Here is a 12,380-nt window from a genome sequence, read left to right as displayed (position 1 = left end):
TTTGATAAGATAATTGCATTTATTTTTAATTTCAAAGTTGTCTTTTTCAACAAACTTCATGATAACAATCCAACGATGACACTGTAAACATCGCCTTGATAAAACAGCACATTATGCTGGCTTAAGTTTCTATTTTCAATCTGATTATGTAACCGTCCAAATCGGCTACGTAATAACATTACATCAAAATATACATGTAATCTTTTTGCTTTACCCCCAAATAGGTCCGTCCCAATTTATTAAATCCCCTAAACTGCAACACCCCAGTGCAACCAGGTCTGCTTTCGGCAAGCAGGCGAATGCCTTGCTCAGTGACACATCAGCAGTGTTCCCTCTAGTTTGTAAAAATCTCAGTCACAAGCACCGGCCTTTCAAGACGCCTCCTGCCCTCAATCTGATTGTGTAAGAGCACAAAAAGGCAGTGGAGAAAACATGTTACATCAAACTCCCAGTGAGTCAAGCGTTCACTGCCTGCTGGTGTTTTGAGAGAGAGAAAGAACATTTTTCATTAAATTCCTGAGAAAATAGCCAAGAATATGCCTGTAGTGATTAATAACAATGATAGTTTATTTATGTACCAACAGATCGGTTTGCATTGTTTGACATTTCCCTGCTTCTAAGCCAGACACTTACAGTACAGTAGCATACAATAAATGAATTTGGAGCGAATGTTCTCGACAAAGAGCTCATTTTTGAATAACATATTTACAAAGAACCAAATACTGGAAGTAAAAGCAGAAGAAATGGAACAGAAAAAGAACATACATTTGCACGTCTTCGGAGTAGTATGTCACTGACAAAGCACATGAGCCTAGCTCAAGAAAAGACGAGACCACATTACAGTTCTCAGTGAATCATGGGCCAAGTGCTACAGCAACAACGATGCGAACAGTAAATCCAAGGAAAAGGATGCGGTGACAAACAAACAAAGAAACTTATAAAAGCCAAACACTCACGAGAGGACCGTTCGAAAAGAAGCGTTACAGCTTCAGACAAAAAACAGAAATCACACGCGTTACTGAAAATAAGATGCTTTTGATTCCAGACAGAAATAACTTCACAGTGCAGTAGAAAACAAAACGCTTGAGTAGATCCAAAAAAACTGAACAAATTATCTGTGAGGACTGCTTGTAACAGTGTGCTTACATACTGGATGTCTTTTTTTCAGTTTAAATGCGTCGTGTCATGGCGGGTGAACTAAAATGGAACTTTGGGACATTGTTGATGCAAAAAAAAAAAAAAAGAGGCCTTTTGAAAACATGTTCAAAAAACTATTGCAGAGAGGTTCGGGAACTCAATTGCAATCGTTGAATATAAAGCTTCTGCGTGTAAAGCACTGTGCACTGAGAGAGAGAGAGACAGGGCAACCGTAAGCAGTAGCTCAGACTAAAGGCATTCGTTAGGTTTAGAGTTGCATGGGAACCATAGAAGTTTAATCTGGTCCAAAAGGATTTTCTCCTGCATTTACGAGGTTACTTTTTGTGTTTCATCCTGATTTATGCTGCCGACTCTTCCCGCGTCCACATAACTGCTGATACATCACATCACACCGGCTGGCTGTGGCATCGAACTCACACCACGCACAACCGTTTCGTAAGAGGAGAAACCGGCTGCGGGAGTCTGCGCCGGATAATCTGGGTCTTCCACTCGCATTAACGTGGCTGTCTCGTGCAGCCGGACACCAGCGGCGGGCTTTCCGCCGCCGCTCTGCTCCTGCGCGCCGTGGCTGCTCTCCGGCGCCCTCATGTGGAGCTGTACAGCGCTATCTGCTGCACCTTTCCCAGCTGTGTCAGCAGCCGCTTCATGCGTTGCTTGAGCTGAGGCAGACGGGCCAACGGGTCAGGAGGCTCCAGCTCCCCGGTGTAGTCCAGCCAGCTCTCCAGCACTGCGGGGGGGGGGGCAAAGGAGCAGAGGTTAGCCTGAGTACAGGTGTGTTGAAGACTCCCCCGCGTTGGGAACGTTCCAGCAGGCCTCTTCAGTGCAACACAGGTTTGACGCAGTCCCCCTCGAGCACCGGAGTTGGACAACGTGCGCAGCCCTGTTGAATAATATCACGGATTCACGAAAAGCAAACGTGTGCATGTTGAGTGCTCAACACGGAGTGGTTACTCAAAATTGTACACGTGTGCCTGACCCGCGTTTCCAGTTAATTAATCAGGAAGAGCAACCTCGTTAAAGCCTTTAACGGCTCCGTAGTTCACAGGTCTAATAAAAAAAGAGGGACAAATGCTTTGCAGCCTAGTTTTACTGCCACCGCAGCAAAGCTAAAAACATCAAAGCAATGCTCAGCAAAGAAATGACAGGACTTCTGATACACTGCCAGCACTACTGCTCAGTAGGAGCAGATGATCTTCCCCTTCACCTTTAAGCCATATCTGCTAGCTAATACAGAGTGACAGCTGGTGGAGATCTCACAGCTGAAGTTGCATAGAAACTGAACGTTTCCAGCAGCTGACTGCTATTTATAAACATCGTGGGCCCGGATGCAAGCCACAGGTCTCATATCAAAGCTCAAAGTGGTGTATTATGCTAAAGAGACACGGTGAGCAGGTCTTACCGTCCAGCTCCCTCTCAATGAAGTCCATCCTGTGAGAGACCTCGTCCTGGACCGAGTCTATGTGGTTCAGGAGGTTGATCTGCCTTTGTTGATGTTGCCGGCTGTTATCGGCCGCCTCCCCAGGACCTCGTCCGCCCTCTTCTCTAGTCTCAGCCTGGGACCAAGAGCCGCCGATTGAAGCCTGGAGACATGCAGGGGAAACAGTCAGGACAGGACTATCAAAACGGCCAGTCGCTGGAGTCACTCAGACTTCCCAATTAAAAATGACCCGTTTCCCAATCTGCAATTAGTAATGTAAAAGGGAAGTCAACTCACGGCACACAAAAGAAATTAGACTACAAAAGTGCCTCCTGTGCCAGTAACAGCAGGAGGGAGTTAAGCTGAGATTATAAATCTTGTTAGGTACATTGAGCAGCTTTAATTATTTCATTCACTGAATCTTAAAATAATTAAAAATATGCAGTACTCTGGAATTCTGAGAGCTTCTGGTTTATTGCTTTCCTCCCCAATAATAGCAACTGGGGATTCTGATATTCTCGTACAGAGACATTTCATTAAAAAAAAAAAAACAACGTATATTTAAATAGGGCTGGGCATCATACCGGTACCACATTTCCTTACGGTAGGAGTTTTTCACACACAGTCATAATGGGTCTATTGAGATAGAGTCATGGTTATAACATACAATTAATAACCCTCAACAAACGCTCTTTAACAGCGTAAAACACAGACCCAGTTTGCGAAAGAAACAATTTGTAACACTAATAATTCTACATTTATAAAATCACCCTGTGGAACTGAATGCCGGCTCTGGGTAAGAAGCTGTCGCTACATGAAAAGAGGAACAATGAGATCCAGAGATGCACGTGCGTTTACTCGAGGAAAAAATAAATAAAAAAGATACCGTGATATACTGGGATACCGTCAGAATGATACAAGATACCGTGATATGAATATTTGGCCATAACGTCCACCACTACATTTGAACATGAATCATGTGTTTTGACGAGCTTCCAGTGGGACGGTTTGGGTTCCTGCGGCATGCAGCCTTTACGTCTCCCCTCCTTGTCCGAGGACGGCCCTCACCTTGTAGTTGGTGCCTGTGGATTTGGGCTTGTCCGTCTCCAGCAAGCTTCCGTAGCGCTGCTCGCGCTCCAACAGCTCCTCCGTGCTCCTCATGCTGTCCTCCAGCTCCGAGCCCTGTCGGGTCTCCACTACCAGCCTCTGCTCCACCGCCGGGTAGTATGCCCTCGGCTTCTGGTAGCAATGTTCGCTGGTAATGTACGAGTGCTGGAAGGACGGGAAGGTGGAGCCGGACGAGGAGGAGGCGGCGGCGGCGGCCGTGGCCGCCCGGCTCAGCTTCTCCAGCGCGTTGGACATCAAGATCTCGCCGCGGCTCATGTCCTCGTCCGGAGTCGCCGGAGACGGAGCGGCGTCAGTGCCCCGACACGAGACGCTCCGCGACCTCTCCGGGTGCTTCCAGGGCTGCCGCCACAGCTGCAGGTCTGGGTGCGTGTTGCTCCTGGGAGGGGGGGGGGGGAAGAAAAGCCCAAGAAAAAAGATACGTGTAAGAAACGTTTGGTAGAAACGGGACGTGCAAACAGTCGCTTCGGTCCCGATCCCCGTTTACGTCGACCTCAGCGTGGATATCAGAAGGCCCGTCGCACTTACTGCAGGACGCTCATCTTGAGCTGCAGTCCGTTGAGAATCTCCACCACGTGGTGCACGTCTCCCAGCAGCTGGTGGGTGGTGGTGATCTTCTTGGCGTTTTGGTGCGAGTAGTTCTCCTCCAGGAAGGACAAGCCGTACATGTGGCCGTTGCTCAGCCACTCTCGATCGTACCAGTAGCGCAGACTCTGCCTCTGACCTGGAAATAACCAACAGACAGCACATGTTGAACCGCAAGACGCACCAGCAGGTAAACAAGAGCCTCTGCAGAATTCAGAAAGTTTACATTTTTATACACTTTTATTACCTCAATAATGACAGTATATTGAGCAATAATCAATTAATTTCTTTTTAAAATACTAGTTATTAATGTTGCAATTAAATGTGAAGCTTTGAAGAGTCATCTTGAGCTCAGCGTTTGACGCAGCTTTGAAATAACCAAACCGTTGCAGTGAATTTATTGCACAAATTACCAGCCTTATTTAAGTTTAGATTAAAAAGCGACTTAACCCTGTCCTTTTTCTTATTGTCCACTAGATGGCGGCTGCCTGCAGTGCTCTCTACCAGAATAGCCAAACAGATGTTATGATGTCCTGAAATTTGAATTATGCATGATTCCCTCACCTGGTGGGTCTCTGCAGATGTGGCAGGTGTACCGGTCTGGAACGTTGTCTTCCAGCAGGCCCATGCAGGTGCCATGCTGCCAGCACAAACAGTCCTCACACTGAGGGAAGGACACGCGCACGTTTTATAGAAATGCAACAAGACTTAAAAATAAAGTAGCCGCTCGCTACGCTTCATTAAACGGTCGATATGTGGTGTGGTGTGAATCACCTGAATCATAAAGTCGTTCTCCTCCTCCACCTCACAGATGCACCGCACTATCTCTTGGTCACTTGTGTCCACGGCACCGGAGTCCACACTCAGGGGGGGCGTGGTTACGTCCAAATCCACCCCAAAGTCGTCGTCGCTCCACCCACAGCTGTCCGTGGACCAGTCACTGACGCTGTCCTCGTCTACGCGAACAAACGCGGTTATTGGGAAAACGACACAATTATAACCAGGATTTAGCTCAACGTCGGTTCTTCAACCGCTTAGGACCTTTAGCACAATGCACGTTACAACGAATATTTGGCGATGAAACAATGAAGCAAGCCGTAACAGCAGAGAAGAGCTCAGGATTCAATCGACCAAGAGTCATTTGTTTCATTTGCAACAGCAGCTACTTTTACAAGTGAACAGGTATGATGCACATAACTACAACAACGTGGTGGATTGAATCCAGAGGGAATAGAAACATGGAGGGGAGAGGAAGCCAAGTACAGTCACACCAACAAGCTAGTACACACACACACACAGATACCCACCATCCACATGTATCTGCTGTGAGTAGCTGTATCCGGGCCTGCTGGCGTGGGCCTCAGGCTTGTGATTGTGTGAGGGGGGGAATTTGAGTGGCAAATTCAATTTGGACTCAAGACCCAATACTGAGATGTCAATATTCTCCTCACTACCTGTGTAGTCTGTCAATACAGGGAAGGGGGGGGGAGGAAGGGAGGGAGGGGGAAGCAGATGTAGAACAAAATGTCAACTTTGAAAATGCTAAACAAATGCCCTTCGGGGAGGGGGGGATGGGTGGGGTACGACAAACTGTGGCACCAAAAAAAAACACTTAACTGGAAATCCATGCCGGGCCACATTAAGGGCATTTTAATATTGTAGGTAAGTAATCAACGCGCAAATATACTACACGTACATGTGACCGCCAAATAGAGAACGGTGTGCGATTGGAGTTTGGTTTAGATGATATTAGTACCACGACGCCATCTGGCTGCCACGGCCAAGGGGGAGGAGCTATGGTGCTAAAGAAACGAAGCTTCCCGCCTTGGCATGATGGTGCGACAAGAGGCCAGCGACAGATGTAACACTTCTCCCACACACCAAGGCTCAGCCACCGCACCAAGAGGAGGGGATGGAGGACTCTTTGCTTTGCAGGATAGACGCTTTGCACAACGTCACAGTGGGTGCACATGCAGAGCAGCAGATACGGGACGCGGTTCTGGAGCCAGGCGGCGCGTTCTTACCAGACTTGCCCTTCTTTTTATTCTTCTTCTTCTTCTTCAGTTTGATGCGGAGGAAGTCCTTCTGTTTGGGTTTCTCTTTCAGCTTTTCTTTTACGGACCCTGGGGACCCGCCAAGTAGCGAGAGTTAAGCCGCGTGCCGCGTCAATATTTAGTCATCTTCTCACTCACACCGCACGATACGCACCAACGTCAAAGCCGCTCCGTTCCGAGTCCTTGTCCTGCTGCTGCTGGCACCCGTTCCTGTCCAGCTGGTTCTCCTTGCTCTTCTCCCTCATTAGCGCCCTCTGCTGATGGCCCTGGGTGCTGACTGCAGGCGGGGCCGACGTGCGCCTGCCCGCAGCCTTCACCTCTCCACGGGGAGCCGAGCCAGGCACGACCGACTCTGAGGAAAAGATTTAACAAAACAACGTCAAATAAGAGGTCAAAGAAGCCTGAAACCTACATGTAGCGCAATATTTACAACGCAGTCTTGGTCAAGAAGAGAATGCTCATCACATGAATCGGCATTTCTGGTCGCGCTGGTCACCAGCGTACCACGCATCCGATTCCCGATAAAAACGTTACTTCACACCAGGATCTGAGTGAGAGGAACTCACGCATTGAGGCGGAGATCGTGCGCCTTCTCTTGGGGCCTTCCAAGCCGGCGGGTGGAGCCTGTTTCTCCGACGCCCTGGTCTGGACGCTCCTGGTGGGGCTGTGCTCGCCCTCCGCAGGCTGCTCCTCGCCGTGGTAATATTTCATGTGGTAGTGCAGCAGCTTGGCCTTCCGGAAGGACTTGGTGCAGCCCGGAGCGCTGCACTTAAACGGGTTGTGGTCGAGGTTGATGGACAAGACGGGGGGAGGTTGGTTTTTGATGACCCGGTACACTGAAACAAGGAGCGGTGCGTAAAGAAAACGTACAGCGCAGAATGCGAACGAGGGCTCCGCGCGTGGCGTTGTACTCACGTGGTTCTCTGCTGAATCTGTTGGGGTTGTGGAAACCCTGTTTCCTGACCGCTACAGAGGGCAAAAGAAAAATTAATTTATCCGCTTAGGCCGTAAAATAATTCCCATTTTCCTACAGAACCGGTGACATCTGTGCTAACCGACTACATCAACACCCACGTTTCACAGGCTTGGGGGGCGGCACATCCGCCGCAGGCTGGGCGCTTTCCGATTGGCCGCTCGGCTTCTGCTCCGCGTCCCCATTGGATTCGGCGGTTGTCATAGTGACGGGCCCCTGCTCCATCTGTGCTGGCGTCTGAGTGGGCAACTCTGTGTATGGCTTGGGCGACGCGGTGTATGGCTTTGTTCCACTCTGTTCCGTTTCCACCTCCTCCTTTTTTACCTCTCCGTTGAGGAGACACTTCTCCTCGGTAGGCTCGTCGCCATCTTCTTCCACCTTCACTCCGTTTGTGAGTCCTGCTCCCTTTTCAACATCCGCGGGCTCGTTCGGCTCTGCTTGCACAGATATTTCCTCTTCCTGCTTGATGGTGGGTGCGGCCCCCACCTCACCGTTTGCTTTCTTGTTCTTCTCGTTGACCGTGCGCTCATCCCGCTCCTCGTCCTCGCTGTTGCTGTCCTCCTCCTGGTCGGACGTGCTGCGTCTGGCGCGCTTGTTCTTGGGACCCCCGTTCTCCTGAGGCCTCCTGTCCCTGCGGTTCGGGGCCCTCCGGACCATGGTCCTTTCAGAGGACCGAGGCTTCCCTCCTCCACCAACACCACCTCTCTATTTGCAGACACGACAGGTTGGGGGGGGGGTTGAGGAAACAATCAAATGGCACATAACATGGCTGCTTGTGCGCAGTTATTACATTTACCTCTTTAATAAAAGGCTTCACGTGTATCCCCTTCACTGTCTGGATCACACCATCGTAGAACTTCACAGTGTAGGATGCTGAGGTGGACAAAGGAGGACACGTTTTACACGAGAGCCGGCAGCCACTCCAGTAGCCCATTCAATCTATTTCTGTTTTGGAACTGTTTTTGCTGTTTTTGCAGCATTAATGATTACAGTTTCACTTTGTTGTGCCAGTAAGAGAAAAGGTAATGTTGCTATTAAATGCCACAGCTTCCTTTTTAAAACAACATTTCCGGTGCTTAGTATTAAACATCCTTGTATTGAAACCACACATCTTTGATTATAGCAGAAAGATTGTTATTGTGCTACAAAAAAGAAATCTCCTCAAAATTATTGGAACTATTAAAATATATTTTAAATTGTGTGTATTGAAGTAGACCCACCATCTTTATTGACCGAAATGACCTTAGCGGGGTAGAAGCGGCAGTCGGACCAGCTAGCCAGAACCTTGTCGTTCACATGAAAGCCCTGGGAAAAAAGACAGGAGACGCTCGATTAGGGACAGACCACAGCCACGCTGTATTAAAAGGACATTTTTAATACAAAGGCAAAGTCAAAGCAGGCGGAAGAAGCGTTGACATGCTTACAGGTTCGCCGGCGTCGTCGTTAAGGCCCTGCCGCCGCAGCTGAACCCTCTCCACCGGCCTCAGGTAGGGACTGGTCCACTCAAACCACTCGTCGTAGCGGTGGCTCCACTGGCGGTAATGGATCAGCACTTTCTCACCTTCGTAGTCAACCCTCTCTATGTTGGCTGCATACCTGCACGGCAAGAGAAACTCAATAATCTCCAAGTGGACAGGGAGACGGTTCAGGTTGCTCATCCTGTATTTGGTAAGATAATGAGGTCAGCAGAAAATGCCAAACAAAGAAAGTCAATGAGTCGTTAAACACAGCTGAAGTTGGGAAGACGGCGTGCTGAGGCAGCATAGCGACACGGGGAGGAGCAAGATTAACAGCTTTCCTTCGGTCACAATGACTCTTGATTTATGCATTTAGCATAGCCAAAACATTATCACCATTTATATGATTTAACGGTCTGATTTTTTTTTTTTACTGTCCATTATCAATCCAGATCAAAGGCTGCGTCATCGCCAGCCGCTTTCTGCCGGCAGAATCATCAATGAAAGGGCCGAGTGGCTTTTTTCACTCCGTTCTTCTACCGATTGGTGGACCTACAGAAAGGCTGACCCGGGTCCAAAATGGAACAGAATGGGAATTGATGAGGCAGGGTGAGGGAAGTGAAGTGCTCCAGGGATGGGGGAGGAATGAGCGAGGCCATGACTCACCAGTTTTTGTGGCTGTCTCTGGCCTCAAGCTGAGCTCCCACCTCAAAAGATATCCCTCTTCTGTTAGGGGGCGTCTTACTCATACTTCCCACATCAAGGCTCCCTTCCTGTGTACACACACACACACACACACACACACACAAGCCAATAAACACACCAATCACATCTCCACCCATATGACCTTGTGCATTCACTGGTGAAAAACACACCTTGTGCCGAGCCAACAACACAATACACGTGACCAGCAAGGACTTTACAGATAATCTTGCAGTCGCCCGGGGCATCGCTAACAGTTATTTTACCAGATAAGACCGGACCAAATCACAGCTTTGCACCAAAGTAGCAATTTTGGTGTTAACGATGATGCAGTCCAGGGTGGGAACACATTACCAGTCTAAAACACACACACACACACCGCAGCTCCAGATCACCCGCGTCTTAACGCATTGACACAGTATAAAAGTGTGTGTGTGGGGGGGAACTGACATGTTACGGTGAGCCATGTACCTCAAATGGTGATGAAATGTGCAACTAATACCAGATGTTCAGTGATCACTAGTGGAGACATCAAGGGTAGGGGAGAGGTGGGGGGGTGGGGGGTCTACGCACGACCTCACACAGGTTCCTCCAAGCATCTGCATTATAATGGACAATTTCTCAGTATTATTCTACTCCCCGTCAGAGAGGCACAATGACTTGGTCAGATCATTCACTTCCTCATAGAAGCACCCTTTGGTGCAGTTAGCAGCCAGTGATGCACCAAGCTAACACTCGCCCGATCAACACCACGTTCCGTCGTAAATTGGGTCATTGTCTCGCGGAACAACGTCTCACCAGCAGCTGCCGATTTGCCCCCCCAGGTCGAAATAAATGAAGGCTACCAATAAGCAGGGGGTTAATCTGCCGGTATCGCCCTGAACACGACAATTCCCTCCCGATAACAGCGCCTCCTTTGTCGGGTTTGCAGGAGGACGGACCGGTGCACAGTCGCCCTTTGTTGAAAACGCCAACGATTTTTTAAAAATATGTTTATATAAATGTAACGTTACATCACAAGCGTCTTACTGTCGTCCGCGTTCCAGCTGACTCGGTCCCCCATCGCGGAGGCAGTCGGGAGTTCTGGGCTTTCGGTGCGACGTTCAAACCGGATATCTTCGCCCCACTCGGCCCACGTGTTTTCTGGTCAGCCGATCGCACGGACAGACACAATGGGAGACGGCGGGAGGGACCCGACCGGTTATCCGTCTGCGGCAAGTCACATAGCTCCCGCGTTGGTCGGTAGAGCCCGGTGTGCGGAATGGATGTGCGCGTGAACGTGCGTGTTTATGCCCACCCCCCCCCCCCCCTCCGCACAAAAGAGACAAGGCGGTAGCGCCAGCGCGCGAGGTGGTGCACAAATCAGGAAACCGAGGATCAATTTAAATGCTACACGAGTTATATATTTTTTTGAAACGATACATTTAATCCTCGGTCGGTATTTTATTGTTGTAAAAGCGTGACAACATTATCTCGCTTCATTTACTGTATATTATTTCTTTGTGTAGACTCAACTGGATTTTAACTACACGCATGCTTCACGCTCTTCGACGCGTCAACGTGTTGACCGCGTCAGCCGCTTTAAACGGTTTATTGTCCAGCCTTTTATAATCAGTGGGCGTCACGCAAGAGACACCGTCGCCGACGTCAGCGCTTTCGGCAAACGTAAGTGGCCGAAAGATTCGGGTGTGGGCGGATCACTCGCGCCTGATTGGCCGTGCAGCTGTCACTCACCGGGCTCTCCGGGGCCTCGAGCTAGGCCTACTTTGTCATACTTTTCGCGCTTGTAAACGCGCGGCGTGGAAACGCAGAGCTTAAACTTCCCGAAACCGAGAAACCACGTCAGCCGCTTTAAAACCCGGAGTGATAACTCGACACACGGCGAAGAAGTGGCCAGTAACGGCACAAGTAAAACAACGAAATGTCCAACCGTCATGTTTTATTAGCTACTTCATCACGTTTGTTTTGAACTCAAGATGCCGACATGCGGCATCACTCCATCTGAAACCGTTGACGCGTCCACCAAACGCGTCTCGTTCGCTGCGTTATTAGGGATTATAAACTCTGAAGCGATTCGGGAGCTGCGTGGTGGTTCCTACCTGTTGTCCAGTCACTCTCTGTCCGGTCGGGTGTAAAATGCGCCGTGTAATCCCTCCAAAGTGCAGGTCCCGCCGACTCCGCCTGTCTGACTCCAGATCACGCAGTTGAATTTCTCCCAGTTGCTTTTCTCCGCCGGCGCGGGCAGTGTGGCGCCACACTGCGCATGCGCCGACTCCGGGTTCGGGCCTTCACGCATGTATCGCCTAACAATAAAGTGAGTTGCTCTCAAAATGTTGCTATGTTTGTGTATTTTCGTCAGCATGTCAACATTTTTAAGTCGAAGCAAATGTGTTTTTTTATGAACAAATCAAGCTTTTAGGACGTCTAAAAGCTCATATTCTCAACAGTTGCATTACTCAAATGAAGGCCATCTTTCTAAATTGATAGTTAAATTATGTATTTGAATCCAATAAGTCAGTTTGGGTTCTTTATTTAGGTTTTTTCCTAAATATCTCTGTGCGCATAGCGCCACCCATCGTCCACACGATGTAACTGTTGTTTATTTACAGGAGTGGAGAGCGGCCTAGCTAAACTTAATTTAATAGCTCATGAGTTTATGCCTCTCCATTGCCCCATCTATAAACCTGTTACATTAAAAAGTACAGTATTTACTTTTACTTAGTTTTACACATGTGATACAAACACACTGGGACGTTTTAAACTCAACGATACCCTCACAAAAATTGTAACTCAAATATTGTGCTGAAAGCGTTGTTGCATACAAGCACAATAATGGAAGCCGGGCTGATGTTATTGCACTTATCGACATTTTAAAAAATCCAATTTTCGTGACCTGTCAATAATTGAGC

At 48.8% G+C, this 12,380-nt stretch overlaps 1 protein-coding gene across 6 annotated transcripts; it reads right to left on the bottom strand.

The window, feature by feature from the left end:
* Positions 1-545: 545 nt before the first annotated feature.
* On the bottom strand, positions 546-11,858 carry phf20a (PHD finger protein 20, a). 6 transcript variants are annotated; one of them, XM_040204567.2, is made up of 17 exons: positions 11,571-11,858; positions 9,436-9,542; positions 8,737-8,908; positions 8,533-8,617; positions 8,109-8,185; positions 7,414-8,017; positions 7,255-7,305; positions 6,906-7,175; positions 6,494-6,691; positions 6,310-6,408; positions 5,593-5,748; positions 5,060-5,241; positions 4,850-4,949; positions 4,229-4,424; positions 3,644-4,079; positions 2,558-2,738; positions 546-1,885 (listed from the first exon to the last, which is right to left on the bottom strand). In XM_040204567.2, exons 2-17 carry the CDS (start codon positions 9,516-9,518, stop codon positions 1,743-1,745), a joined length of 3,033 nt encoding a protein of 1,010 aa, XP_040060501.2. In that variant the 5' UTR covers positions 9,519-9,542; positions 11,571-11,858; the 3' UTR covers positions 546-1,742. The 6 variants fall into 6 exon arrangements, with proteins under 6 accessions (XP_040060501.2, XP_040060500.2, XP_040060499.2 ...); XM_040204566.2 differs by lacking the exon at positions 11,571-11,858 and adding an exon at positions 10,501-11,054; XM_040204565.2 differs by lacking the exon at positions 5,593-5,748 and having other exon boundaries at positions 11,571-11,835.
* Positions 11,859-12,380: the final 522 nt, after the last annotated feature.

The sequence above is a fragment of the Gasterosteus aculeatus genome, chromosome 17 (genome assembly GCF_964276395.1).
Source record: "Gasterosteus aculeatus chromosome 17, fGasAcu3.hap1.1, whole genome shotgun sequence".
NCBI classification, from domain to species: Eukaryota; Metazoa; Chordata; class Actinopteri; order Perciformes; family Gasterosteidae; genus Gasterosteus; species Gasterosteus aculeatus.
This window is presented reverse-complemented; position numbering and strand designations above follow the sequence as displayed.

Coding starts and splice junctions, on each gene's coding strand:
- phf20a (XM_040204567.2), bottom strand. CDS start 9,518: ATGAGTAAGACGCCCCCTAACAGAAGAGGGATATCTTTTGAGGTGGGA. Junction 8,909..9,435: donor AGAGACAGCCACAAAAACTG/GTGAGTCATGGC, acceptor CTTGCCGTGCAG/GTATGCAGCCAACATAGAGA. Junction 7,176..7,254: donor CAGATTCAGCAGAGAACCAC/GTGAGTACAACG, acceptor TCCTTGTTTCAG/TGTACCGGGTCATCAAAAAC.